General features: G+C 46.4%; 1 protein-coding gene across 4 annotated transcripts; it reads right to left on the bottom strand.

Annotated features, from left to right (window-relative positions):
- Nucleotides 1–304: 304 nt before the first annotated feature.
- bltp3b (bridge-like lipid transfer protein family member 3B) lies at nt 305–25,916 on the bottom strand. Of its 4 annotated transcripts, XM_076030079.1 has the most exons (24): nt 25,500–25,916; nt 19,132–19,294; nt 18,248–18,286; nt 17,031–17,122; nt 16,728–16,917; nt 16,495–16,635; nt 15,835–16,002; nt 14,916–15,279; nt 14,203–14,364; nt 13,558–13,716; nt 13,282–13,397; nt 13,070–13,211; nt 12,795–12,988; nt 11,916–12,686; nt 11,084–11,766; nt 10,331–10,414; nt 9,589–9,737; nt 8,890–9,047; nt 8,645–8,795; nt 7,767–7,808; nt 4,086–4,342; nt 3,529–3,637; nt 2,706–2,863; nt 305–1,820 (listed from the first exon to the last, which is right to left on the bottom strand). In XM_076030079.1, exons 1-24 carry the CDS (start codon nt 25,541–25,543, stop codon nt 1,692–1,694), a joined length of 4,665 nt encoding a protein of 1,554 aa, XP_075886194.1. In that variant the 5' UTR covers nt 25,544–25,916; the 3' UTR covers nt 305–1,691. The 4 variants fall into 4 exon arrangements, with proteins under 4 accessions (XP_075886194.1, XP_075886195.1, XP_075886196.1 ...); XM_076030080.1 differs by lacking the exon at nt 7,767–7,808; XM_076030081.1 differs by lacking the exon at nt 10,331–10,414 and having other exon boundaries at nt 25,500–25,915.
- Nucleotides 25,917–26,832: the final 916 nt, after the last annotated feature.

Below are 26,832 nucleotides of genomic sequence, written 5' to 3'. Positions count from 1 at the left end.
TGCACAAAGTCCAAAGCCTTTCCTGCAGCGGTTCAGCGCAGTTCCGAGAAGCCCGGAGGACACGGCTGAGAGTTTCCTCGTCGTTTCTGTCCATCACGCAACAAATCAGATCAGTTTTTTCATGACTCTGCAAAAATGTTCAATTCAAGGAACTTGTGTAGTTACAGAACTGAAAGAGCGAAAGCACATTTAGTCGAGAGAATAGTACGCAATGAGCATATGCGGAGGAGCAGGGAGTTGGAATGTTCCGACTTCACAGAAAGAAGCGGCGCAGAATCACGGAAGAACTGAAAGAAGAGAGAAATCTAATAAACAGCCTCCCGTCACTCGAGGCTGGACACCCTTTTATTGTCATCAGTATTTCAGCAGCTTTGACAGACAAAATACAACTTATTACTCTTGTGTTTTCAGAATCAGAGAAGCGGAGGCAGAGGGCTGCGATGAATCAGAAGCAAAAAAAAGAAGAAGAAAGGTTTGCACTGAAAGTGGGCTAAGAATCAAAACATTTCAAATCCTGACGACAACCCACGTGTCCATTTATGTTGGCCCGAAGCGTGTGCTTTTACAAAGGTCAATTGTTTTAATCACTTTTTTTTTTTTCATTAAACATCTAAACAGGAATTAAGCACCAAACAGCAGCAGATATGTAAATAATCTAAAAGTTAAACATGAGCAATTAAAGAATCTACGGACACAATAAAGAGTGTGGCCCAGCATCTTCATCCCTATTCTTCCTAATCTGTTGTATCTGTGTCAAAAAAAAAAAAGAGCTCAATATCCCTCTTCTCTAACTCATATTTACAGTGTCCAAAGTGCCTAACATGTCCATATTTACAAGTAGAAAAATAGGGAGAGGGTGGGAGATTCAGAAAGACCGTGTGGAGCCGTATTCCGGATATAAATTTGCGCTCTACTTGTGATGAAATGCTTGTTCCGGCAGCGACCGACGACACACACATTCAACGCAAAAACACCGCACAACTGTTCCTAAAAATCCGAAGAAAATAGCTGTGTGTTCACATTCTTATACAATGTACACTGTACACGGGCGAGTCGTCGTCCTCTTCCTCTGCAGGAAAGCACAAAGGAAGTTGAAAATTGAAAGAAAAAAAAAATGTTTGTTTTTTTTTCTCCTTAAGTGCAGTGCAAAATAAGTTGCGTGACATTCGTCTGGAGATATGACATTCAGGATTTCATCAGACCGACTGTGATTCTTCACTCTTTTTTTTTTCTTCTTTCCTTGTATTAACTTATACAACAGGATTAGTGTGGGAAGGTTTCTGTGTAGGCACAACCATGGACATAGATCCTCATTGTCTTTCACTCACACGCGCTCACAAAAACACACACATTCTTCCCACTGAATGTTCTTCCTTCTTCCTGCTTCCAACGCTCCAAAAGTATTAAATCTCCACAAGAGGAGAACACAAAACAGAGGGCAGGCATTCAAAATGTGATTTTAGGCAGTCTCTGCATTGCTTCATGGAATTATTTCGAATTTCACAGTCACATGGTGGCTCATTCGACAAATGTATATGTGAGGGGGGGTGAGGGAGAGGGGGTCTCAGTTTTGCCTTCCTTCCATTGGACGGCCAAGTCTCGACCTCCGGCCCTGAAGGATGCAGGTGGGTGGAGCCTGAGCTGGCTCAGTGGGCCAGGTGTAAGGAGGGGAGAGAAGAGAAGAGGTGCCTCTAGCTGGTGTTGACTCTCAGGTTTTTCATCTGGTGCAGCAGCGAGTCCTTCTCCATCTGGGCCTCGGCCAGCGCCATCTTGGCTCGGGACAGCTCCACTTTCAAGCATTCGTTCTCCTCCTCCAGCAGCTACAAACGACAAAGTGGAGGAGGAGCGGCCACAGGGAGGAGCCAGTGAGTTTCGATTTGCGATTCGTTGACGGGTTAAAACGGCCAATTGTGCCGAGTGGAAAACAGTAAAGGCAAAACTCGCTTTGTGCACAGTCTGGAGTGGATTAAAGAGCAGGCGGCCTCATATCTATAACAATAGAAAGAAAAAAATCTAAAAACATACAACTGAGGAGAGGATGAGTTTTTAAACCATCCATCCATTCATTCATCCACTTATCTTCTACCACTGTTCTATCCATCCCCAGGGAGCCTTGCTTATCCCCGCCTCTGCACAATTTGACTTTTTGCACAGCTGCTTTGGTTGTTTGTTGTCCATAGATTGATATGAGTGTTTTTCTAACTACTGTATAGTTTATTTGTTGTACTGGTTTTTAAGTGCTGCAACAGTGTCGTTTCCCAATGTGGGATAAATAGCTGTAAAGTCTTTTCTGGAAAAATTACAGCCCAGTCAAATTGGACTCTGAACTTTGACAGCCACCAAAAAAAAAAAAATTGCATTCACGACAAAATCCATTTCAACTGATCGTAATAAACCCTGACTAATGTGTTATGCTATAAATCAGAAGGCACGTTGCCCTAAAACAGTGTTACACAACTATTTACTTGTAATGTTCCATCAGTGGACAGACATAAGGCGTGCGTTTTGCATAAACTGACAAACATCACTCCCACAGTACGAAGGAACAGAAGCCAAACAGGAAGCTTAAAAAATAGACTTTGGCATTTAATTTACATCCTAGATGACGAGGAGTGGGAAAACATTGACATTAGTCATATTTGTAGGAGGACACAGAGTGCGCGCGTACATTTTTCTCTCCTACGTACGGCACGTGCGATTCTCACCTTCTCTCTGGTGGAAGGCCGAGTGCTGACGGGCTGGCTTTGTGTTTGTGAAGCCTGAGAAGCATAGCAGACAGATCTCACCACCTCGGGCACCGGACTGAGAGAGCTGTCCATCGACGAGCCCTCCTTCCTGGCTTGTGTCTCCGCCACCGTGTCCACTGCGAGAGCACACGGAAGACAGCCGAGGTGGGAGTTTAGACGTGCTGGATGCACAAAGTGGAAATGGTTTGATTGGTGGTGTAATTGCAGTTACTCAACGATGAGGTGGACGCATGGATGTATTATAAGAACTGGATACCGGACTATCAATATGCCGGCCGGACGATTTCTTTTTTCCTCCAGTGGCCACTTGAGGTACTGCAGCAAAAAAATCCCATGGGCGCAAAAAGCATTTTTCCCATAGACCCAAATACAAAAACAAATGCCTTTAAAACGGCTGAGAGGACGCCTGTGACCTGAAACGCAATTCAAATCAAATCTTTATATTGTAGATTTTTCACTTATGGTCTTTTAGTTGTTTAAAAAAAATGATAAAAGGCCAGAAAATCAGCAGAAAAGAGTTTATTCCCAGCGTGACGTCACAGCACGTGCTGCTGTGTCTCAGCTCGTTCTGATTGGCTACATCCTGACGTGTCTGTAAGTGACCTTCTCCAGAATCGTTCTGATTGACCAAATTTCCTTGACATGAGTGGGCCACCATCTTGGTGTCTGGGGTTGTGGGTGGATGTTAAAAACAAGGGTGACTGAGTATGGTGTGTGTGTGTGTGTGTGTGTGTGTGTGTGTGTGTGTGTGTGTGCGCGTGTGCGTGTGCGTGTTTGTCACCTCCAATCGAAAAGGAGCCGTCATCTTTTCTGTGAATGAGGAGGCTGTCCACGTGCATGGTGATGGGGGACGGCTCAGCCTCGGAGGGGTTGTCCCGGGGACCGTCGTCCTGCGGCGAGAGGTGGCGTGCGCTCAGTTACGCCACGTGCGTGTGAGTGCGTGCATGCGCACGCGTGTGCAAAAATTACCCACGGCCAGGTTTCCACATCAGTTCCACTGTGAAAGCTACTCACTCGTGAAGGCCCCCCCAGAGAGAAGGCGAAAAGGGCCTTTCAGTGTCATTTAACATTCAGCTCAAACCCAAATTCCAATTAGACCGCAGTTCAAAATGTTTAAGGTGGTTATAGAAGCCGCTGAACTGTGCGGCGGTGAGTTATGGCATCTATTACTGCGACACGATTAGAGAAACTAGGACAAGTGCAGCCCCCCCCACCACCACATCCCTGCTATGTTGCAGGTAGAGGGTTTATGCAAAAATAACTTCAGGCTGTGACAAAACTGCAGGAGCCTGGGTTTGTGGGAGGACGCCGTCTGTGAAAAACATCAAGGATTGTCACCTTCAGGTTGACGTGCGTGTCCCTGATGCTGATCTCCATGGGCAGCACCTGCGGCGTGGAGTCGTCCTCCAGAAAATGGGCCAGGTTGCGCAGCGTGGACATGAGGAAGCTAGCTTGGTAGCCGTGCAGGCGCAGCTGCAGGAAGCCGTTGCGCTCGGCCAGCGGGGAGTGAGCAGCGGCGCGGGGTCCGCTCTCCAGGCGGGCCGCCACCGCGGGGCCGTGGGGTCCCCGAGCGGAAGCGCCGCTGTTCTCATTGGCTGGGAGGACAGAGAGGTAGGGGGTTAGCATTAGCTTTAGCTCTGTGGAGCCTCTGCAAAGAAGTTCATGTACAAGTGACTTGGTTGAAACACACGCTGACTTTGAAATACACCCAGTGTGAGGCGGAGTTGGCTCCTTATTCTTGTGTAATATGCATCCAAGAAACTGTAATATGCACTACCAGTCAAAAGTTTGGACACACCCTATATATGTTTGTGACTGTACTGTACTGACCTACCCACCTTCAAATATATTTTCATGCCCAGTAAAGTGTCCAAGTTTTCTGAAAAGCGCTATAAAAATATAATGTATTATTATTTTTATTATAATGAATTTAATGTCTTTTTTTCATTTTCATGACTATTGACATTGCAGTTTCTCACTGAAGGCATCAACACTACGTTTGAGCACACATGGAATTATGAAGAAAACAATAAAAATGTAAAATAACTGAAAGACGTTTTATATTAAAATTCTTTAAAATAGCCACCTTTCATAAAAAGCATATTTAGAGTTAGTTAACATGTTTTTCTCTGCTGCATCATTATATAGATCTTGCTCATATATTTGATGTCTTCGGTATCTAGCTGCAGTGTAGAAAGTTGTAAAGATAAAAAAAATTGCATGAGAAGGTGTGTCTAAACTTTTGACTGGTGGTGTAGCGTCACGTTATTCATCAGCTATAACCCAGTTTGATCCCACTGACTTGAGCAGGCTTTATAAAATGTAATCACTGGCTTCAACTTTACAAATGTCACACAGCAGAATCGAGCAGAATCCAAAGACGAAGTCTGCTGCGTGAGGCTTTGACATAAAAATAGTCCTCAGGTGAATTCAAGGTTTAATGACATACTTGCTTTTGAAACATTTGCTCACTTTTTGAAACCATGGGTGCATTTTAAAACCAGGTTGGAAGACAGGTTGAGAGGTAAGAGGCTGAATGAAGTAGAAGTAGAAGATATCGGGGTAGCAAGCTGAAAGAGGAGACGCTGGAGCGGATAAGGAAAAAAAGATGGGCTGAGGAAAAAAGAGGACGACAAGATGACGTTTTAAAGAACCCGACAGGCTCCTCGCTGCAGTGATGTTTAATTATTTCCGAGGACGAGGGATTAAAGGATTTGCAGGAAACACCCACCTCAGTAGGACGTATTCAGAGTGAAGACTTAGAGTATTTAAGTGTTTCTTTTCACTTTTGGGGGGGGAATAAGAGGCTCTGAGGTGAGCTTAAGACTTGATCCTGTACTACTACGACTGAGTGTTTCACCCCTAAATAACCTAAGTTTGACTTTCAGCATTTCAAAGTAACGCTCAGAGTTCCAGTTGGTAGAGGCGGAAGGTAAAGGAGGTAAGAGAGAGGTAAGAGACAAAGTAGAAGTGGAAGTAAAGTCACAAAGTGACGAGTCGGTCATTTGCGGGTGTTAGAAACACAGCTGGAGGCAATTAGGAGCCTCCTCTGGCACAAAGGTTGGCTGGCAAGCACACACACGACAATGCACATGGCAAGAGTAAAAAAACAAAACACCAAACATTCAGTGTGTGAAAATGGCATCTTTCTAGGGACATCGTATAGATATGATAGCATTCCATGTAAGCACCACATTCTGGTTTTATTTTCCAAACTGGGTCTTTTTTCTGATTTGAGTAGAGACTAAAGTCGAGTGTGCAACCCCTCATCAAGACTGCCATCCTCTCCCATTATTCTCTGTGGAGCATTGACAATAGCGTTTTCAATTTTCATTGCCCGTAGAATTGCGCAAAACCAAAATATTGCAAGAAAAAAAACTGGTCATGGAAACTCACGACAGCGGACGTGATGTACGGGGTCATGTGACCAGTTCACTTCAAGTGAAAATGGCACGTTATGTTTGGACGGAAGAGGAGACGGAATATGTTTTTTGCAAGACATCAAAGAGAAAAATATAACAACCATTCTTGAAATGCAGATTTATACGAGAAATTTTGGACCTCCATCCTCCTCAAAGTGGGGTCTCGCGGGACCGTGTTTTACAAGAATTACGGCTTATGTACTTCACATTCCATTCCGATTCAGAGGGCTTCGATTAAATGAATCGCGAATAATATACACACACACATATATATAGACATATATATATACACACATACATATATATATGTATATATATATATGTACACATACATACATACATATATACATATATATACACACACACACACACACACACACACACACACACACACACACACACACACACACACACACACAGTTGGTATATTTAAAATTTTTAACCTTTTCTTTTTTGTAAAGTGTCTGAAGACTTTGAAAAGCGCCCAATAAATACAATGTTTTGTTATTATTATTGTTATTATTATTGGCAATGTCATAATCGTAATTAATCTACGAATAGATTTTTTTCCCACCCCCACTGATGAAACATCGAGCCGCCAGCCTCTCGCTGACGAAAATGACACATTCCCCCTCAATTCTGGTGTTGCAGAGGTCACGGCAAATGGAGGGACAGGAGGGAGGTGGAGATGGGAGGAGGGTGAGGAGAAAGGAAGAGGCAGCCAGCAGCAGAGGACTGAGAGACAGTGATAAGACGAGGGAGGGAGGAACAGGGGGGGAAGGGTAAGTGGGAGAAAAGGCGGCCGAGAGAGGGAGATGGAAGAGGAAGAGTGGGTAAATGACACAGGATTAGCAGGAAAGATGGAGCAGGGGGTCGAGGGAGTGTGTGGAGGTGAGCGAGGAAGGGAGGAGGAGGAACATGGAAGAGGGAAGGGGGGGGCAGGGATCGCTTGTGTGTGATGAGGAAGAGGAGGAGGAAGAGAGGCAGCGAGGAGGGGAGGGGAGTAAAGCCGGCGTTTCTCTCATTGCCCGAATCGCTGGAGTGAGACTGCAAAGTCTGCTGCAGTGGAGGGGGGAGGTGGTGGTGGGGTGCAAATTATGAAGGGGGTGGGGGAGGTAGTGGTGGGGGGGGGGCGGAGGCATAGGTGTTCTGCGCAAATAGTTGCAGTTAATTTTAATGGGAGATGGACGCGCACGTACGTGCACACACTTAAGTGTCAGGACCTAATGTGGCAAATAATGGTGGCACTCACTCCATTACTGTCACATTTAACCGCACGCACACACACGCAGACGCACACACAGTGAGGGAAATAGATCTCAATGTCACTCCCAAAGACAGTTGTTAAGCACGCGCGTGCGCGCACTCACTCACTCACTCACACTCTTCATGCCATTATTTGCGTCTGCCGCGCATGCCGTCCAGCAAAAAAAAAAAGTCCTGCGTCTGAAAATGGGACAAACGTGCGCACACACAAACACGCACGTACGTACGTACACGCACACAAACGCGCGCACGCAGACACAGACGGGCGGGGAGGCTGGAGGCAGAGCATGCACGTCGAGGTACACAGGGTGAGTTCACACACAGCAGTTACCTTGGCTGCTTTGTGCAGGTATTGGTACTGAACACACCAAACCTGTGGGGGATTCATGGCAGGGTAAACAAACGGAGGTGGCGCCTGTGTTAGTGTGTGTGTGTGTGTGTGTGTGTGTGTGTGTGTGTGTGTGTGTGTGTGTGTGTGTGTGCACGTGTGTGTGTGCACGTGTGTGTGTGCACGTGTGTGTGTGCACGTGTTAGAGTTAGAGTGGTACGGTGCACCCCGGAAAGAACAGCAAACTCATGTCCCCTCCCCAAGACTTTCCCTCAACTCAAACTCAAAACCGGGCAACATACAAGGAGAGCTCATCCACGTAGAGAGTAACATGGATTTTGCCTGAACACACACAAAGACACACACAAAGACACACACAGAAGTGTTTTCCTCTGCTGATCTTTTGTTGGATGCTCCAATTTCATCTTGCGCCTCAAACTGAACCTGAGTGAAAGGCTGGAGCCAACTTTGGTTCATGTAATCAATATTGAATTATTGTTCAATCGCTGTCGTTGTTCTCAATTAAGAAGCTTTTTCACCGTAAACATAAACATACCAAAACATATTCATTTGATACTTGCAAAAAGAAAAGCTTTCCTTCTTGCAGTTGCTGCAGAAATCTTGCAAACTGAAGTGAAGTGAAGTTTCACCGAATGCAATAAACATGCAATAAACGCCTCCATCTTGGCAAATGCCTTACAGCGCAGTTTTTAATGCAAAAATGGGAAAGTTTGCCTCAGCCTGGCAGTGAAGGGCTTGGCCTACTATTACACAATAATGACACAGAACCAGAACGCAGCATTGTTTCACTGTAACGCAGCACTCGCTGATAGAAGACAGATAGGGAGACATTCACACGCATTCTGGAGCAGGATTCTTACCCAGGCTGCGGTTGCTGAGGTACTGTCGCAGGCAGACGTTGCCCAGCTGGCTGGGCGTGACTTGTCCGACCTCCAGAGCCACGGCGGCGCTCTCGCCCACCGCCTCCATGCCCACGCACACCGACTGCACCTTCAACACCAGCACCGACACCTACAAGCACGGGAGCACGCGGACGATGACGTCAGGTCCGGCCCGTTCGGATTGGTTTTGACTGACCGTCCAGCTGCGAGTGGTGATCTCCCACCGTGTCTCTGGTGGGGTCGTCGGTGCTCTGGGACGTGGCGCTGACAGTGTCGGGGGACACGCCTCCCTCCTGCTCCTGTCCAATGGCGATCTCGCTGGCGCTCTCGGCGACGCTCTGCTCGCTGATGGCGTCCTTGAAGCCTGAGATGGACACGTCGTCTGTCCCATGGAAAGACACACCGGGCAAAGACAAGTTCACTTTGCCGGCAGTACTGCAACTGCAGCATCGTTGTCAAACTCTGGTGTCATTATATTTAGCCCATGAGGCCCTATTATATACAATACATGTACCAGTAATACTACAAATCCCAGAATGCTCTGCTGGTATTTTGGTACATCAATCAGGACGGGTCCTTCTTTGAAGTGTATTTGAGTTTGACAGCCCTGCCCTGCCCTGCAGCAACTGATATGCTACAATGCTGCCACCTGCTGGTGAATACTTTCATTTTGGCAACCTCTCGAATTGCAGCGTCATTTCAAATGTGTCCACACATTGGTATTTTGGTGGCAGCATGGGCTTAGTTCAGTTTTTAACTTTAGTTTATTTTCAACGTATTCAAAAAATAATAAATAACAGGACTAAAAAGAAAAAGTTAGATACGGTGTGTCTGTTTCTAATGTGTGTAGCCAGAAGGTACACACAATAAAAGACCAACGATCCTTCGCTCATATGAATAAAGGCTGTATGTGGTTGTCCCACCTCTCTCCAGCAGGCTGTAGGTGTCCCCGTCCTCCATCAGGTAGCTGTCTATGGAGATGTTGTCCAGTGACTGCAGCGATGGGCTCTTCTTCATGTTTTTGTAGGACACAGAGAAGCTGGACTGGGAGCGGTCTCGCATCAGGCGACCACTGGGACACACAAGACACAAGAATCAATGAGTAGAAACAGACGGAGCGTTTCGACCGCACCATGCCACTGATTCTGGACCGATTTAAAAGGAGCGGAAGAGAACCGAGGAGGGAAAAGCAGGACTGTTGCTTTTCAATTGTATAATCCAATTTGGCACTGCGCTGCAAACCGCTGCGCTCTAGACGAGTCATGAATTAAATATTGTTTTGTTCCATTGTGAGTCTCTGGTTAGAGTCACGTCAGAGGCAGGTTTACAAAGCATAAAGTTCAAGTGTCTTCCCGAAAAAGGCTGAGAACACAAGGCTGTAACATAAGAGGCACAGACGAGGAGTTTAAATCCTCACAATCATCACCAGGTCAACAGGTTGACAGCAAACAGCGAAAGGAACAACTAGTATCTCACCCACGCACACAGGGAAGGACCAGCATGGCATGCATTCATGCAGATGCATGCAACAAAAAAAGAAAAGAAAAAGGAAGACACGCTCGAGTACGACTGCATCAACTCATATTAACTGTGTTACAAACACAGGACACACCTGCACACGCACGCAAAATACAGAAAGAGCAAGCCGCAGATCCAGTGCCTTACATGTTTGACATGGAATAAAGGGAGGTGGATCTGCTGGAGTGTGAGGAGCTGAGAAGATCAGAAACCACAGACAAACTTCCTTTCCTTGAGAGAGAGCACACACACACACACGCACGCGCGCACACACACAAGCACACAGACACACACACTTCCCATGGGTCAGAGCGAAGTTGAAGAGGCATAAAAGGAAGTGAAGTTGAGAAACGACAAGGTGACGATGAGCAGACAGACGGTGGGCGAGGACACAGGAAGTTGTGACAGACTGAGGGGGAGGTGCACTCAGGTCAGACGGGTGTGAAACGACTCATGAGGGACCGGAACACACTGCTCTTGTGTTCAGAAACAAAAAAAAAGCTGTGATGTAAGAACAGTTAAAAATGATGTATTTGAACGGAAGATATTAATGGTAACATCTAGTTATCTTTTCCCCGGTTTGTCGTAAACTATTATTCATGTCGACATAAAATGCCAAAAATCATTATAAATGAAACAGTTAGATTGGAGAGGAGTCATGATCCTACTTTTTTGCAAATTGCAAAATATTTAATAAAAGGCCTTTCTTGTTTTGTAAAAAAAATGACGCCCAGAGTCGTAATTCTAAAAGAATAAATTGGATTAGAAGAGACAGGAAATTTCTTACAAAGTAATTTGCTTCCATCTTCTAAAATCTGCTCCAAATAAAATGAATGCCTAAATTGTTCATGTGCTTGCTACTTTCCTCCAAACACAGACAAACAGAGACAGACTGGATACCTGGATATGGACTGAGGCATCTTGGCAGCTGCACTTGAGTCCTTGTCGTTGCAGTTTTTGCTCCTCAGCGGCTCAGACAGAGACTCACTCTGGGCTTTATGAGCGTCTGATCCCGCACCTTCACCTCCAGCTGCAGCGTCGGCCGCAGCCTCGCCTCCTTCCTCCGAATTCCACCTTGAAGAGTTCTTAGCTGGAGTCCTTTCCTCCAGCGAGCCTCTGTGATTGAACTCGGGGCGTGGAGATGCATTAAGGGGGACGAGAGGAGTTGGAATTTTAGCGCCGCCGTCAGAACCCTCGCCACACAGCAGCTGGTCCACGCTGCTCAGCCCTTTGGCCGCGACTCCCCCGGAGCCAGAAGCGCCTCCTTCGCTCCCCTTCTCCGCTCCCTCCACTCCGGGCTCCAGGGTGCCGTGGCTCTCCGACGGGGAGAGCTCGGACCCCAGGGGGGAGCCTGTTGAACATTCGGGCTGCGGCACGGGCTTCAGGAGCAGGGAGACCTCGGCGCTCTTCAGCAGGAGGCCCAGGCAGACAGTGAAGGGCTGGTGGTCGGCGGCCTGCTGCTTGGAAGGACCCTTGCGGTCCCTCTTGGAGCCCATCTCCTCCAGGTCCTGCTGCAGGGTCTGCTGCAAGGACTTGAGGCTGCGCTGGAGGATCATCAGGAACACGTACTGCCGGTGGCTCACCTGGAAACACACGCGTCATCGACGGCGGTTAGGCCAGGCAATGCTGGAAGCGGTTATGGAAAATCCGGAATCATAAAGTCAGACCAAAACCTCTTTAAGGCAATGAGCCAATCAGACGAACACCCATTCAAGACCAAACTCCCACATACCTGTGCGCTTAAAGGCTTTTGCACATGTACCAACACATGCATCGCGGCGTCTTTATCCGATGACGCCGGGGACGAAGTGGAGGAGGGCAGAGTGTCCAGCGAGAGGCGTTTGTGAAGTCCATTACTGGGCGCCGCAGCTGCCTCGCCACAGTGAGGCGACGCCGGTGCGCCCTCGGTGCTGTAGTACTCCTTCAGCAGTCGTTTCCTCTGCAGACGTGCCACGGCCTCGCCAGATGTGCTCCTGGACAAACATGGCCCTGCGGTGTCGGCGTCGGCGTCGGCGGCGCCTCTGAGTCGCTTCTGGTGCTGGACGATCTTTGCGGGCTGACACGCCCACACCGTCAGCGGGAAGGAGTCCACGAAGGGCTGGGGTCGCCCTTTGCCGCCGCGGGTGCCTTCGTAGTCCACCCAGAACTGGGCAAAGTGCAACGCCCAGAAGTCTGCGGCGGCGGGCGTCTTGAGCGCGTCGGCGCCCAGCGTCGGCGCCACCAGACGTCGGTAGACGTCGTGCAGCTTGGTGTCTTGCTCGTGGGCGTGGCGCTGGAAGACGGGGTGGAGGAGCGGCAGGGAGGAGGCGGTGCGAGGGAAGGAGGAGAAGGCCGGGGAGAAGAAGGGCTCCTCCTCGAAGGCGTGCAGCAGGGCCTCCAGGTGCGCGCGGGTGCAGTTGGCCGGGTGCCGCGTGTTGGTGGCCACCATCTCCGAGGTCTGCACCGAGACGGAGCGAGGCAGGTCGGCCGGGCACGAGGCGTCACGGTCCGTGGGGATCACCAGCTGGCCGAGAGAGAACAGTGAACCTTTGGCTTTGACCTGAATATGGAACACTCGTCCTGGACGCGCGTTCAAAGATGACGAGTCTGCCTTCCGTTACACCGGGTTTACCTTCAGCATGAGGCCGTCGACTTTTATGTCCACGTGCTCATCCGGCTTCTGCGAGTCGCTGAGCTTGTAGATTTCCATGAACTGCTCCAGACTCTGCCTGAGGTCCAGAGCAAAAAGGTTGAGCCAAACCAGGCTGCGGGGATCCAACACCAGCTGCAGAGCGTTCAGCTGGGCGTACAAGTTCGGACACGGGACTGTGCGACAGGAAGGAAGAAGAAAATGTAAACATCTCTCTGCCTCAAGTTTAAGAATTGTGTTGGGTTATTTTTTCCTACTTGGATAGTCTTTTCCATCGGGGAAGTAATACTCTGTGAACTCCACATGAATGGCTGGCATCTCTGGGGGGAGGTACAAGGACTTCTTATTGCAGGAGATCATCGTTTTGGGGCTCGAGCGGCGCTGGTCTGCTGTTGACACCTGGAAGAACACATCATCATGATAAGCAAGGCACTGAAAATGAAGAATAAGACGTCTTCTTCTGTGTTACCTGGTAGATGCTGAAGTCGGCCATCCTGAGGACGACGGAGCTGGACATGAGCTGGGTCTTGGGGCTTTGTGGGGGAGGAGGGCTGAAAGCGGAGCTGGAGGCCGTGTTAATCCTTCCTGCAAAAGGAGCAAAAAATAATATAGGGCACGTAAGAGGAGAGAAGGGAGGAGAGGAAAAACAAAAACAGACCATTTGCCTCTCCAATGAGATTCTATAATGCCTCACTCAAGGTGTGTATCACCGCACCAAACCGTGCGCAAGCACACACCGTGGTACCTGGCTCTAGGCACCAGCAGCACTGGGCAGGTGGGTGTGTGAGTGAGCTCCACTCTAGGAATCCTTCATCTGCCTCCCTAAGCCCTACTTCTCCTCCTCCTCCTCCTCCTGATCTGTCCTGACTCCCTAGAGGCCCATAAACATCGTCCCTAACGTACACTGGAGGACGAAAAAAACAGACAAACACCAAGATACAACAAAATAGCACAAGAGATACCCAACCAGTCAGTAGCTGCATTTCCATTACCCCTAGAATTGGACAAAACTTACATATCGCAATAAAAAACGGTAACGAAAACACCTAAACTTGGAAGAACCTCTCAAATATGGCTGGTTTTGACGCTCTCATGAGGTGGATTTTCAGATGTATCAATATAGAGGTATATCACAAAAGTTTTACGAGAATTATGGCTTTCGCACTTCACATCATTCAATGGAAACACCTGCAAATTGCAACTGTAGTTTGTCGAAAATGTAGAAATATTGCTTTAATTTTGCAAAAAAAAAATGGAATGGAAGTGCAGCTAGTGTGAGTCCACTTCTCTGTGTGTGTATGTATGTATGTATGTATGTATGTATGTATGTATGTATGTGTGTGTGTGTGTGTGTGTGTGTGTGTGTGTGTGTGTGTGTATGTATGTGTACCATGTTGGGGGGAGCCTTGTGCAGGCGCGGGGCCCTGCTGGTCCCGGGCGGCACACTTGAGCATCTCCACGTTGGACTTGAATTCGTCAAGCAGATTGCGAGCCCAGCCCTCCCTGGCCTTGGTGGCCTCGCTGTAGTGCATCCAGCGGGCACAACTGTCACCTGAAGAATTGTGGAAGTGTTAGGCGGTTTAAAAATAAATAAATAAATAATAGTAGTAATAATACTTAGACTTTGTAACATCAGCTGTAACACAACAACGACAACAACAGCAACAACTCTAATACATATTGCGTATATGTGTTCATTCATAGTTTTGATACCTTGAGTGACAATCTACAGTGTAAGTAGTCATAAAAATGAAAAAAAAAGAAAAAAAGAAAGCATTAAATCACAAGTTATGTGTCCAAACTTTTGACTGGTAGGGTTTATAGATTTGAAAATGAAAATATATTACAAATATAATGATTAAAAATATTTTATTATACATGACGTTGATGTTTAGGTGAACTCACTGAATTCTGATTAAGGAAATCAAGCGTTGATTATTGATATTGTCTGTACCCAACATTGTTCGGTCAATTTTTGATCATTAATGTGAGAAATTAACGCAATCAGTGTCTTCACAGAGAAAAATGGTGGAGACAAATGAGAAGGGTGCATAAGAATAATTTTGCTGATTTCACAACAGATCAAAATATTTCAAACCAGACCTGCTCTGTGGAATGGATAGTAGTCCAGAGTGATGGAGCTGAAGGAAAGTTGCATGGCTCCGCCGGTTATCCTCTTATTGGTCACTGTTAGGAGAGACAACATGTAGAATCTTAGTATAATATCTAAAGCTGCTGCCTGCGGTGAAGATGAGTGATATGCGTTGTGCGAGACACGTCGCATGCCTTTGTCCTTGGCGTGGATGTCGTCGCAGATGTGCAGGTCCAGGTGGGTGATCTGCAGGTGGTGGGACGTCTCGCACACGTCGTAGGCGCTGAACAGCTTGGCCATCGTCGCGCTCTGGTCTGCCGCCGGGGAGGCCTGCTGGCTTCGCACTTGCTGCGCTGAAGGGGGCGCCGGCAACACCTGCTGGGGCGGAGGGTTGGATTGGTGGCGAGTCTCTGGAGTGCGGATGTGTTGTTGTCGTTGAGGCGTTTTGTTGCCTCGTGCCGACGACACCTCACAGCATGGATACAGTCAGGTTACAACTGAATAATGCAATACCAGAATATTCCAGTAGATGGAGTGTCGCTGCATGGTACATACTGACAGATGTGTAATTTGAATGAGCAGGAAGTCCTTTTTTTACATTGCAAATATGTGGAAGGAATTGAATTTTTGCCAGAGGCTTGTTAAAATTTAAATAGCTTCATTTGGATAATCAATGATGCCAAGCTGCACAACTTGACTCTGGGATGAAAAACATTACTTGCTTGCATTAATTACTGGCACAGAGGGGTCTGAGACAAACTATCAGAGTGGAGTGGAGTTTTATTCATAAAGGGTGAATCAAGGGCTGAGCTAGGGACGGATGTGATAAATAAAAATTAGAAAAGGACGAAGGTGTGAAGAAGTTGCGTAAACATCTAAAAGTTGCTGCAATGTTTGTGCACATGAATGAATTGCACTCGAAACGCGCACCTGCTCTTCCGTGGCCAAGCTCTTCCTCTGCTGCGCCGACTTCTCCATGGCCTCGCTGAGGGACTTGGCGTACTGCACCATGGCCTTGAGCTGCGAGTCCGTCAGCACCCACAGCAGGTCGTCCAGGACCAGAATCAGCTTGGAGGCAACCACGTTGCAGTCCTTAATCTGCAAAAAGAGCGCGGCGTGTTTTGGAAGAGGCATGCATTATGCAGGTGGTAGCAGCCCGGCAGCTCGAATTAATGCAACCTGACACGCAGACGGAGATTCTTTTATTTTCAAAAGGTGTTCATATGACTCCACGTTACGCAAAGTTGCCGGGATTCTCGTTTTCAACAAGAAAAGAAGCACAGGAGCTTGCAGTTTTCAGGGAAAATCTATTATGCAAGTGTTTTGGAAAGGCTGCATTAAAACCTCAAACAAAAAAATAAGGTTTAAATACACTTTTCCAAAACAGCATTTCAATGCTGCTCAAGTCCTGACAGCGTGTTAGGCCACACAGAAGGATGATTGCCTTTGACTGGATTTCAACGCGTGCACATCCTGAATTAAAGGCTGAATTTGTTCAAAACCAAATGCAATTCTATGCGTGTGTGCGTGTGTGTGTGTGTGTGTGTGTGTGTGTGTGTGTGTGTGTGTGTGTGTGCGTGCATAACTGACCCGCCGCTTGAGGGTGACCCTGATCTTGGACTGGTTGGTGATGAGTCTGATGGGGGCGCTCAGCATCTCGTGCTCGGCGCTCTGGATGGCGTCGGCCTCGATCCGGATCATCTGCCAGCTGATCTCTTTAAACGTCAGGATCTGGACCAGAGCAGGCAAGGGATGAACAATGAAATGATGTTCTCTCGACAGCATCGTGTTCCCTTATGTACGCGATAACGGGCAACAGCAACCTCTCCTCGCTGAGGGTCCTGGATGCGGGTGAATCGCAGGTCGCTGATGCTCCAGCTGGTGTTGACGCTGTAAACCTGCAGCTGCGAGAGCTCAAAGGACGCATTGAAGGCTTTGGCGCTGATCCGAATGACGATGGAGTTGATGGACAGCGACATGCCCTCCACCACCTTCTCGGCAAAACCGTACTCGCTGAAGAGAGGCGGGAGAACGACGAGAAAAAAAATCATCAGTCAGTCATTTACCTGACTCAGCCTTGTGTGAAACAAACTGAGCACATTCCAGTTGAGAGTGGCGGCACTCACCTCTGTCCTGATGCCGTTGCTATAGGGGAGGGGCCATTGGGAGGGCGGGGCTCATCACAGGTACTCATCTCCATCTCCACCTTATCCAGGCTCTGCATGCAGGTAATGAAGGACAGACTGTCAAGGTTTTTTCATCGCTCATCGTGTTAGCGTGATCACAGATTGTGCAGAAATTTAGTAACTACACATTCAAGTCCAGTCAAAAGTTTGGACACACCTGTTTCTTCTTCTTAGATCATCTAAAATATTAAACTAGTTTGAGTTATGGGTCACACTTTTTTGTTGAATACATATTCCATATGTGTTCATTCACTGTTGTGATGTCTCGAGTGACGATCTACAAAAAATAGTCATGAAAATGAAAGAAAAACCATTAAATCAGAAGTATGTGTCCAAGGTTTTGACTGGTAGTGTCATTGCTGTAGTTGTTGTAGTTGTTGTCCTCATGGGGTGAAATCTCATTTTACAAATAACACAAATTAAAGGTGCAGTGTGTAAAATTCAGCCACACGCTGTGAAATTCTGCCATCTAGTGGTCGGTTTTTAGAATGCAGCTCCAGAAGCTTATTCACTCACCCTCCCTCTCCCAAGCTTGCCAGTGAACTACAGTGCGCACACAAACGAGGATAACTCATCCACCTTCGTCTTCGTTAGTTTATTTCGCAAGTACTCACCCCAAAATACGAATCGCGCTATCAGTGCGGTTGGACCGTCCACACCAAGATTCCTTAGAAATATGATGGTGCAAGATGGCAGCTCACTGGGAGCAAGACCCTTGATCTATGTATATTCTTATATCTAAATAAGAACTCTTGTATGGGTAGGAAAACCAAATTACTTTTATTGTACTGTGAGCAAAGTCTTTTATTAATATATTTACAGCCAGTATGTGACGCTTTTACCAAAATAAAAATAATACATCAGGCCAAATTTTACACACTGGATCTTTGAAGGGGCAACAACTCATTTTTTCTGATTATAAAATGGAGAGTACAATCTTCCTCTTGTTGTTAGTTTCAGACAAGCTGCATATGGGGACTGACCACCATTTGGGAACTGGAACCAACTTGACTCAGTGTTAACATGACACCTGTGGCCCTGCTCAGTGAGGTGGCAGCTACGATGAAGAAACTTGGAGCTACGGCTCGGCCGGGCTGGAGAAGAAAACACCTGCGAGAGCAGCTGCTTTTCGCTCACGATGCAGCAGGAACACTTACCAAAGAGATCGGGTGGGTCTTTAACTTAGTCCAGGGTATCTACGATCGGAAAGAGAGGCAGTGGTTAAGCTTTGGAACCTCGCAGCAATCTCACTGATGGTGCACAAAATGTCCATGTAAAAGTGGCCAATCACACGGAATGAAATCAATTTAACCGACTGTTTGAAGCAGAAAATAAATTATTTCGACAGAAATGCGTGATGAATGCATTACATCCTCCTCCCTCGACGGACCCAGTTGCTCTGGGAAGAGGACGCGAGAGACGCAGGATTAATGCCTCTCATTAAACAGAGCTCACATTTTACGAGCCCGGCCGCATTTATATGCACATTCCAATCAGCTTATGTGCTCATGATTAATCAATAAGTCATCGCTAACGTCATTAGCTCATGTGTGGCAGTAAGTTAACAGGAACAATGAGGGGTAGAGTCCGATGAGTGAGGAACTTGGAAGTGAGATAGACATCCCTGCTTTGACGGTAAACGGCTGTAAAAACGCTGTCAAGTGAGGAAATGTGACACGCAAAATGCTCAAACACTGTCATGCTGCAATGTGCAGTGTTGAGCAAATACAAGCGAGTCGACGAAGCGTGACAGTCCACAGACCAACCGACTGTAAGAGAGTTAAGAAAGGTTTAAAAATATATATATAATTTGGGGGTGGAAAAAGATGAAGATAGACATTAGACTGCAGCTTCATTCAGCATTTCCAGGGTGTGTCAGCGTCTGCACTCATTCATGCCTGGGTACGGTTAATATATCAAAGCCCTGCAGAGTGCAAGAAGCTGTCTAAAAATAGGGGCCAGACGGCTCGTCTTTGCAGGTTGCTTCACCCACCACTGCAAAACACTTCTCAGCTCACAACAGCCAGCGTCCCTCACTCACCCGGATGGCGGCCTTGTTGCAGCACACACGGTTGATGGCCAGCCATGTGGGCAGGTCCAGCAGGCTCTGGAGGACCTCCTCGTCCAGCTCCAGGTTGGTCAGCTGGCCCTCGCCCTTCAGTGTGCTCAGGTTGATCTTGTCTGGGGACAGGTTCTTGGCAAATCTGCGAGAGACAAGAGGAGAATCGGAGGTTTGAGCCAGGGCAACATTTATTTGGAATGAAGTTACATCATGGCGAAGATGGGAAGTAAAAAAAAAAAAAAATTGTACTTGCCACTGATAAATGGGCTAAAAAAACAACAACATTAAAAATCAGCATTAAAGTACTCCAAGAGCAATTTTTCTGAAATTATTTTCAGAATAAAAGACATTTAGAAAGCTTGTGTCTTCTTGAGTGCATGCTCAGCTGGATGGAATGTGTGCACATTCATTTAAACCTCAGGATAAGATACCGACAGTCACCTTCACTTATAAAGTTATGAGTCAATATTTGCCACCTAACACGCTGACTTGACATGCACATGTGCAGTCTTTGCACCGCACTGATTCCGTATGTTTAACCTATTTGCTCTTCGGCTCGAGTAAACAGGCTTGACACACAAACACACGCCCAGTGTCCGTGGCCTAAGTGCCATTATTGGTTAATAGTTAGCCGTGGGCAGGGATACGTACATGTTTATTGACCCTTGCGTTTGTGCAGACCATGCACAAGGGACTTAGGGCTGAGTTTACACTCTCTACCCGTCCATCTATCAAGGACTAAACAACTGTTTTTGTAAAACCATTTTTTTTAAGGGCGAGTCTTCTTAATATCACTATACTACCCTAATAAATAATCATTATCAGGAAATAGGGACCAAAGCTCAAAGCTCACAGGGTAACAACTGGCACACAGACTGGGGGGGGGGGGGGGGCGCTGGATGTCACTGGCAAGACTTCAAGATAAAGGAGCATAGACTTTTATATTTTACAGCCCTTCAGCGAGGAATGTGTCAGCTCATAAAGTCACTGTGGCAACGAGTCTGACTGGAAGATCAATAGCAATCACAAAAGAGGGAAACGTTAAATAGTAAGCGACCAAAATTCAAACTGCAGTACCTCCATTGAATGTTGATTAACTTTCTACTTTGCTTGCGGGAAAGAAAAAGATGATATACTTGTCAAAGTATCTCAAATCACTGAATGTTTGACACCAGATGCATGTGTAATCATGTGTAATAAGGCTTAAAAAAAAAGTCCATATATTATTTTTTTTTTTACATCAATATAAACCGTTTTTGTAAGACTGTAGGCCTTCTGTGACTGAATTCTACACAGCGCTAAAACTGAAATCAACCCACAAAAAAAAAAGAAGATAGGGATGCACACAGATTCCATCTCTGCTTTACAAAATTAACTTTCACCTCTTTTTTTTCTCATTTGCTGCCAAACATCCTGACACCTTTTCCTGGCCTCTCCAACTGAACATCCACGTAAATTATTCAGTGGCGGCAGCAGATAAAAAAAAAAGGAAAGGAAAAAAGAAGCAGAGACTCAAGCGCCAGGGAAACAGGAACCAAGACAAAAACAAATGCAGCTGCACACGACAATTTCATGAGCATGTGCGACCGGTGAGGAACCCTCAGAGACGGACGCTACGGCTCGCTGGGTGAGCTGTGCGACCGGTGAAATATTCATTCCTGCTGCTGATCAAGTGTCAAGCAGCCAGCGGGCTGACTTCATTCAAACGTCTTCCTCTCTCCTCGACTGCAAAATGTCACAAATGATCACCGATACCTGATCAGTGCAGTCAAACATAGCCTGCTGGTGCCAAATGAGTGGTAACACGCACAGTAGTAAAACAGCAGTTTCCTTGAAAATGGAACCCGGGAGCCTCCCAGTTTTTTTCCCGGCTCTTAGGGTGCATTTGAGGCAAAGTCTGTTGGCACTGATGTCAGTAAGGAAAAGGGAGGAAGACGGTCAGAGTGACTCACCAGTTCAAACCAATACTGAGGCAACATAAAGACAGGAGGACCAAAGCCAGGAGTCACCAACCTTTCTGAAGCCGAGAGCAACTTCATGGGTCCAGAGTCATATGAAGAGCAACCAACTGAACTGAACTAACAAACGTTCTCTGTTACATATTATTATTAATGCTAAATGGACTGCACTTATATAGTGGTTTCCCCAAAGTGCTTTACAATGGCCTCTCATTCACCCATTCACTCACACACTCATACACCAATGGGTGGCTGCTGAAAGCCCCATTGGGAGCAATTTAGGGTTCAGTGTCTTCCACACAATGACAGAGCGGGATTTGAACCGCCAACCTTTCGTTGAGTGGACAACCTGCTCTCCCTCCTGAGCTACAGTCGCCCCCCTTTCGACGCAGACCAACAAGTTCTGCTATTTTTCGAACAGGCGTGTGATCTACTCATGTGCTCCTGTTGGCCGCGGGCACCACGTTGGTGACCCCTGACCTAAACAGATACCGAGAGAACGGATCCTCAGGTTGCTCCTCTGAGTGGCAGTTTCCGTAACACAAACTGGAATTTTGCTCTCCCCACCGTGATGGCTTGTTTGACAGAGCGGCTGCATTCAGCTCGACCGCAAAAACAGAGGATGTGTCAATCAAGTCGGTGCTGTTGTGCAGCAAAAGTCCCGTCGACTCATCTGCTTTCTGAATGAACCCTGCAGGAGGATGCTCGCAGGAAGCCGACTGACTTTTAGATGTGACACAACTGGAAGCGACGTGAAGATTGTACCCCCGAAACTAACGCGCAAGTAACAAAAAAAAATGCTAATTTAGAGAGGAAAGCAAAGATGTGCAGAAACAACTGGACAACACGAAGGGAAATGTGATGGAGAAAGGATAAGAGCCAGAGAGAAAACAAACCCGGTAAACACTTCAGCAGAGGACTCGTGGATAAATGTTGCCCTCTCAACACACACACACACACACACACACACACACACACACACACACACACACACACACACACACACACACACACACACACACACACACACACACACACACACACACACACACACACACACACACACCTATTTCGTCAGCTTCACACTGACAAAACACCCACAGCCGAGCACTCAGTCATGACTCATGCCATAATAGCCTTCCCACTAGCTGGGATGAGAACGCCGGGCAGAGCACAGCTCATCAGTGTCACTGCAGCTACAGCAGGATTGCAGGGAAGTGGCTCTGAAGAGCCTTAGCGGAAAACTGAGTCATCTCTCAATGGAGGGAGATAAAAACAGTGGTGGAATCACCTGGCGACCCATGGAATGTACGCGGCGGATGATGTTGAAAATCATATGTAAAATTCACTCTGGCCATGTTTTCTAACGATGGTCTGGGCCCTCCGGTAGAACTTTTGTGACAAAAGTACACGCTTGACTTCTTTTGCATCATGGTGGCCATTGATCTCCTCAGTCAGGAGCTCCACTGATAATCCTTTAATGCTTTGGGGCCCTTCACAGCATGTTTGTCGGTCAGCTGCTGAGCCCGGTGGTGAGCATGAAGCTAATTTTCCCTCTGCTGCCCATGCATTCTCCCCTGTGGCTGATGGACATGAATTACGCTGTCAACAGCCTGCAGAATGGTTGTGGCTTGGGTCCTGTGACAACAATGAGAGGGCATTAACTCCGAGGTCACCATGGTATGGAATGCATTCACCCGGGTCATTTTAAAGAAAAAGAAAATGACAGTAGCTGTGTTTCTGTGAAAATTTTTCGCAAAATAAAAGCAACATTTCTAAACTTTCAACAAAGCACAATTCCCATTTGCAGGCGTTTCCATTGCCAGTGTTTTATTGTGATATTTAGGCTTTGTGCAGTTCCAAGGGTAATGGAACTGTGAAAATCTGCCAAATGTGATGTCACTACACAAGGAAAACTTCTTATTTATACCTAAAAGTCAGAAAGATAGATCCTTCCTACAGTGGAATGCATGAAAATCTTGCAGACATGCCTCGATGCACGTCCACCCCGGCCACAGGACCAACAGCCGCAGCAGGCTCTTGGCTCAGTGGAGCGTAAAGACACACGGCCGCTTGGCCTTCACAGGCTCAAGCTGGTCACAGACCCAAACGTTCGCTCCTCCTCTTTCACTGCTGAGCACAGAGGCTGAGCCGATTGTGTTGACACCCACAACACAACCTGTAGCTGGGTAAGCAAGCACACCTACGGCGAGGATGAATAATAAAGCTTGTGTTGAAAACTATTCCTGGTCGATGTGAGTTGAAATAGTGGCGAAGCGGCAGAAAAGGTCTGGCTCCATCCCCGGAGCGAAAAAAAAAACCTCCCAAGTAGCAATTAACTGCATTCTGTTGAAGCCTCACTGCCGGTTTGGTGTTGCGTCCATGACATCATTGCACCCGGCGGGGCACTTAGTGCCCGACCAAACAGCCAATAAGGCAACTATCAGATGACGGGGAGAGAAAACACAGGATGACATCATGCGCTCCTCAAGTCACTTCCTGTCAGTGTTGACGCTAATGCTGCTGAGGGCAACCTCGGCGCCCTGCAGAGGCAGCTCGACGCAACGCGCAAGTTGGTGCACAAGGACAATGGGAGGCATGGTGCGCTCACAGCGTGCTGAAGACAATGCCGGGCTGTGGCTGTGACTGTGCTGTTTCGAAAAGAGCAGGACAATCCCAAGCATCCTTGTCAATGTCACCATAACCACAGCTTGGAGAGAAAAACAGATCTTACGACCGTGCAACATAAACTCTTCCTTTTAAAAAATGATAACTGTGTACAGCTGTGACCATATATCAACATAAACTCTTCCTGTTAAAAAATGATAACTGTGTACAGCTGTGACCATATATCAACATAAACTCTTCCTTTTAAAAATGATAACTGTGTACAGCTGTGACCATATATCACGCCGACTGCATTATATTAATACAACAGCTATCCAGCCAGGAATTGTGTCTGTGCTGACTGGTTATTAAGTGGCTGCCATCCAGCATCCAGCATCCATGGTCCATGGGGAGACAGCGTATAGCCCCAAATGTTGGATGTAAAGCCCAGTTTCACAGGTTTAGTAGCATCTATAGGAAAGAAAGCATGTTGCTTTTAATTCCTGTTTTTCAATATACAGAGCAAACCCATATTAATTTATATATGTATAAATTTGTCCTGCTCCATCTCACGCCAATACAACCCATTTGAAATGTTGAACTCGTTGAGCCTTTAAGCAAAGAAACGAGTTCCTTGGATGGCGGGAAAGAAAAAGGTCTTGTGGGTTGATGCAAAGGATCTGACAGGTGTCACGAAAATATTTAAGAAAACATATACTGACAGAATGAGTTCTAAAAGACTAACCGTGTACATGGTGTCCGTCAACCAGTTAGAGATCATTAAAAGTACTGTGACAAAAAGAAGCAACCCTGTCAATATATATATATATATATATATATATATATATATATATATATATATATATATATATATATATATATATATATATATATATATATATATTTATACCATCACGACTCACGTCAAATTCTCTGGGGGGGATCTCTAGTCATGCCCACTTTCACCTCTTCAAAAACCAAAACGATAAACCTTGTTTTATGGCTACTGTTCGCGTCAAGCCTTTTCCTCTCTACAGGCGCTCATTGTAAGGAAACGGCTTAACGTACGTTCGGTTAATGTGCGAAATCACCAATCAACCGTCTCCAAATTTCTTGTGGACATCTCGGTGGACAGTTCGTGAGGACAGAAATTAAGAATACAGGCTTGGCGTGGACAGTATACATAAGATGGGGGTTATCGTATTGGTTATTGGAGAGGTGGAAGTGGGCATGACTAGAGATATCCACACGAAATTAGTCGATGATTTATCGCTGTTATCGGTCATGAACTACGTTAAGCTTTTTACGTTAAGCGCTTTAGAATGTCCCCATGTAAAGGCGTGACTTCGTATTTGTTTAGTCACGACTAGTGAATGTACTTGGATTCGCCTGTAGAGGACGGCTGAGATTGTGTTGTTTAAACAATCTGAGTGAACTACTCGACTGGTTGAACCTGCTGAATGGATAGCTGATGCGATTAGCATTGGTGAGCTAACTAGCGTTAGCTTCACTAGCCACGTCTCAGGTCAGCGGGGTTACGTCAACCCCTCCAAAAGCTGCCAGACACTACCCAGCGAGCTGACTTATAACTGACACCACAAAAAACGGGCATCTTTACCCACCCTCAATGGTATAAAATACGAACAAGAGTTGTGGAGGGGGTCTTTGAAAATGACAGATTGTTTATGACTTAGCTCAGCTGGCTGTGCGGCTGACAGCTGAAACCTTCCCGTTCCGTCGTCTTTTATTTTCTCCACCGCCCTCCGCTTGGCACTGACTGACCTGGAGAGATGCTTGAGGATTTGCTTCTTGATGAGCCCCGCCATGGCCGCCGCCGCCGCACAAAGCCGATAACGGCGCCGCTGCTGAAGGGGTGTCTGACCTGTCTGTCTCTACGGCTAGCCTAGCCGCTAGCTCTCTCCTGAAACACAGCTCAAATTCTCATCTCCGTTTCGGGCTTCATCTTAACACTTTTCCCGCGTCGTTCCATGACATGGTCGGGGTCGGCTGGGACTGGATGATGGCATTGCGGAGACAAGCGAGTAGCAGCCGGCCGAACCCGTATCATTTCACGTCATGTCATGTCTCATGCAGACGTACTAATGAAGTTCCTGGACGCTCCGTCCGTGTCTCCGTCAGCGCCGCGGTAACGTTGAGCCAACACCTGGCCAGGCCAGCGCGTCAGAGGACGGCGTCTGTTGTCACGGCTTCTGGGCGGGGCTGCACGTTGCGTTTAGGCTCTATCGGAAAACCTCCCTTCATCAAGTTTGTGAGACGTTTACTTGCACACAGTAAAAAAAGAAAAAAGAAAAACTGTAAAAATGATAGTACCTTTTATAATTTCAACCCTTTTGTGGTGACAAAGACTTGACAACTATATTTTGACAACTATATTTTGACAACTATATTTGTATTCTATTTATTATTATTATTATTATTATTATTATTATTGTTGTTGTTGTTGTTGTTGTTGTTGTTGTTGTTGTTGTTGTTATTATTATTATTATTATTATTATTATTATTATAATAACAATAATAATAATAACAACAATAATAATAATAATAATTTTTCATTATATCTGTCTATTCTATTTTATTCTACCACCATTCTACCTCCAGATATTTAATATTTTTGTATTTCTATTTTAAATTATACAGCATTGCAAAAGATTGCTGTACAGCGGAAGACGAGCAACCACATTGTGGTGTAGAAGAAATCACTGCTGCTTTTTTGTGCAATGACAACAAAGAAAGTCTCAGTCTAAATCAAACTTTGTTCTTCAGCATAACACCAATAAACGAATAACTTTTCGAAGGCTACACTTATGCAAAGCTTATGTGTAACACATTTTGGCTAATATAACTTAGCTAAAGTCAAACATTGGGCATTTAACTATAATCATACGTTCAATCCAACCTTTGTTCTCGCATAAATGCGATCGCCAATCTGTCTCGCTCCAACCATAGTTTGCTCTTTTACTGCCATCTAGTGTTCAAAATGAAGGTGTAAAAATATTATATCCAAAGGCTTCAACAACTCAAGTTTCTTTGCATCATAATTCCAAACAAGGCGGTTTAGTACGTGGGGGATGTTACTTGGAAGACAAGTCTTAAT

The sequence above is a fragment of the Nelusetta ayraudi genome, unplaced genomic scaffold (assembly GCF_046127955.1).
Source record: "Nelusetta ayraudi isolate G7.1 ecotype Tasmania unplaced genomic scaffold, CSIRO-AGI_Nayr_v1 ptg000027l, whole genome shotgun sequence".
In the NCBI taxonomy this organism is placed as follows: domain Eukaryota; kingdom Metazoa; phylum Chordata; class Actinopteri; order Tetraodontiformes; family Monacanthidae; genus Nelusetta; species Nelusetta ayraudi.
The sequence above is the reverse complement of the archived record's forward strand: the minus strand, read 5'-3'. Positions and strand labels throughout refer to the sequence as shown.

Bases quoted from the DNA above. Each gene is read 5' to 3' on its own strand.
- bltp3b (XM_076030079.1), bottom strand. From the start codon at position 25,543: ATGGCGGGGCTCATCAAGAAGCAAATCCTCAAGCATCTCTCCAG. The intron at 16,003-16,494 runs GTCAGTTATGCA...CTCTTTTTGCAG, and splicing joins GGGTCACCCTCAAGCGGCGG to ATTAAGGACTGCAACGTGGT. The intron at 2,864-3,528 runs GTGACAAACACG...GTGCTCTCGCAG, and splicing joins CGGCTCCTTTTCGATTGGAG to TGGACACGGTGGCGGAGACA.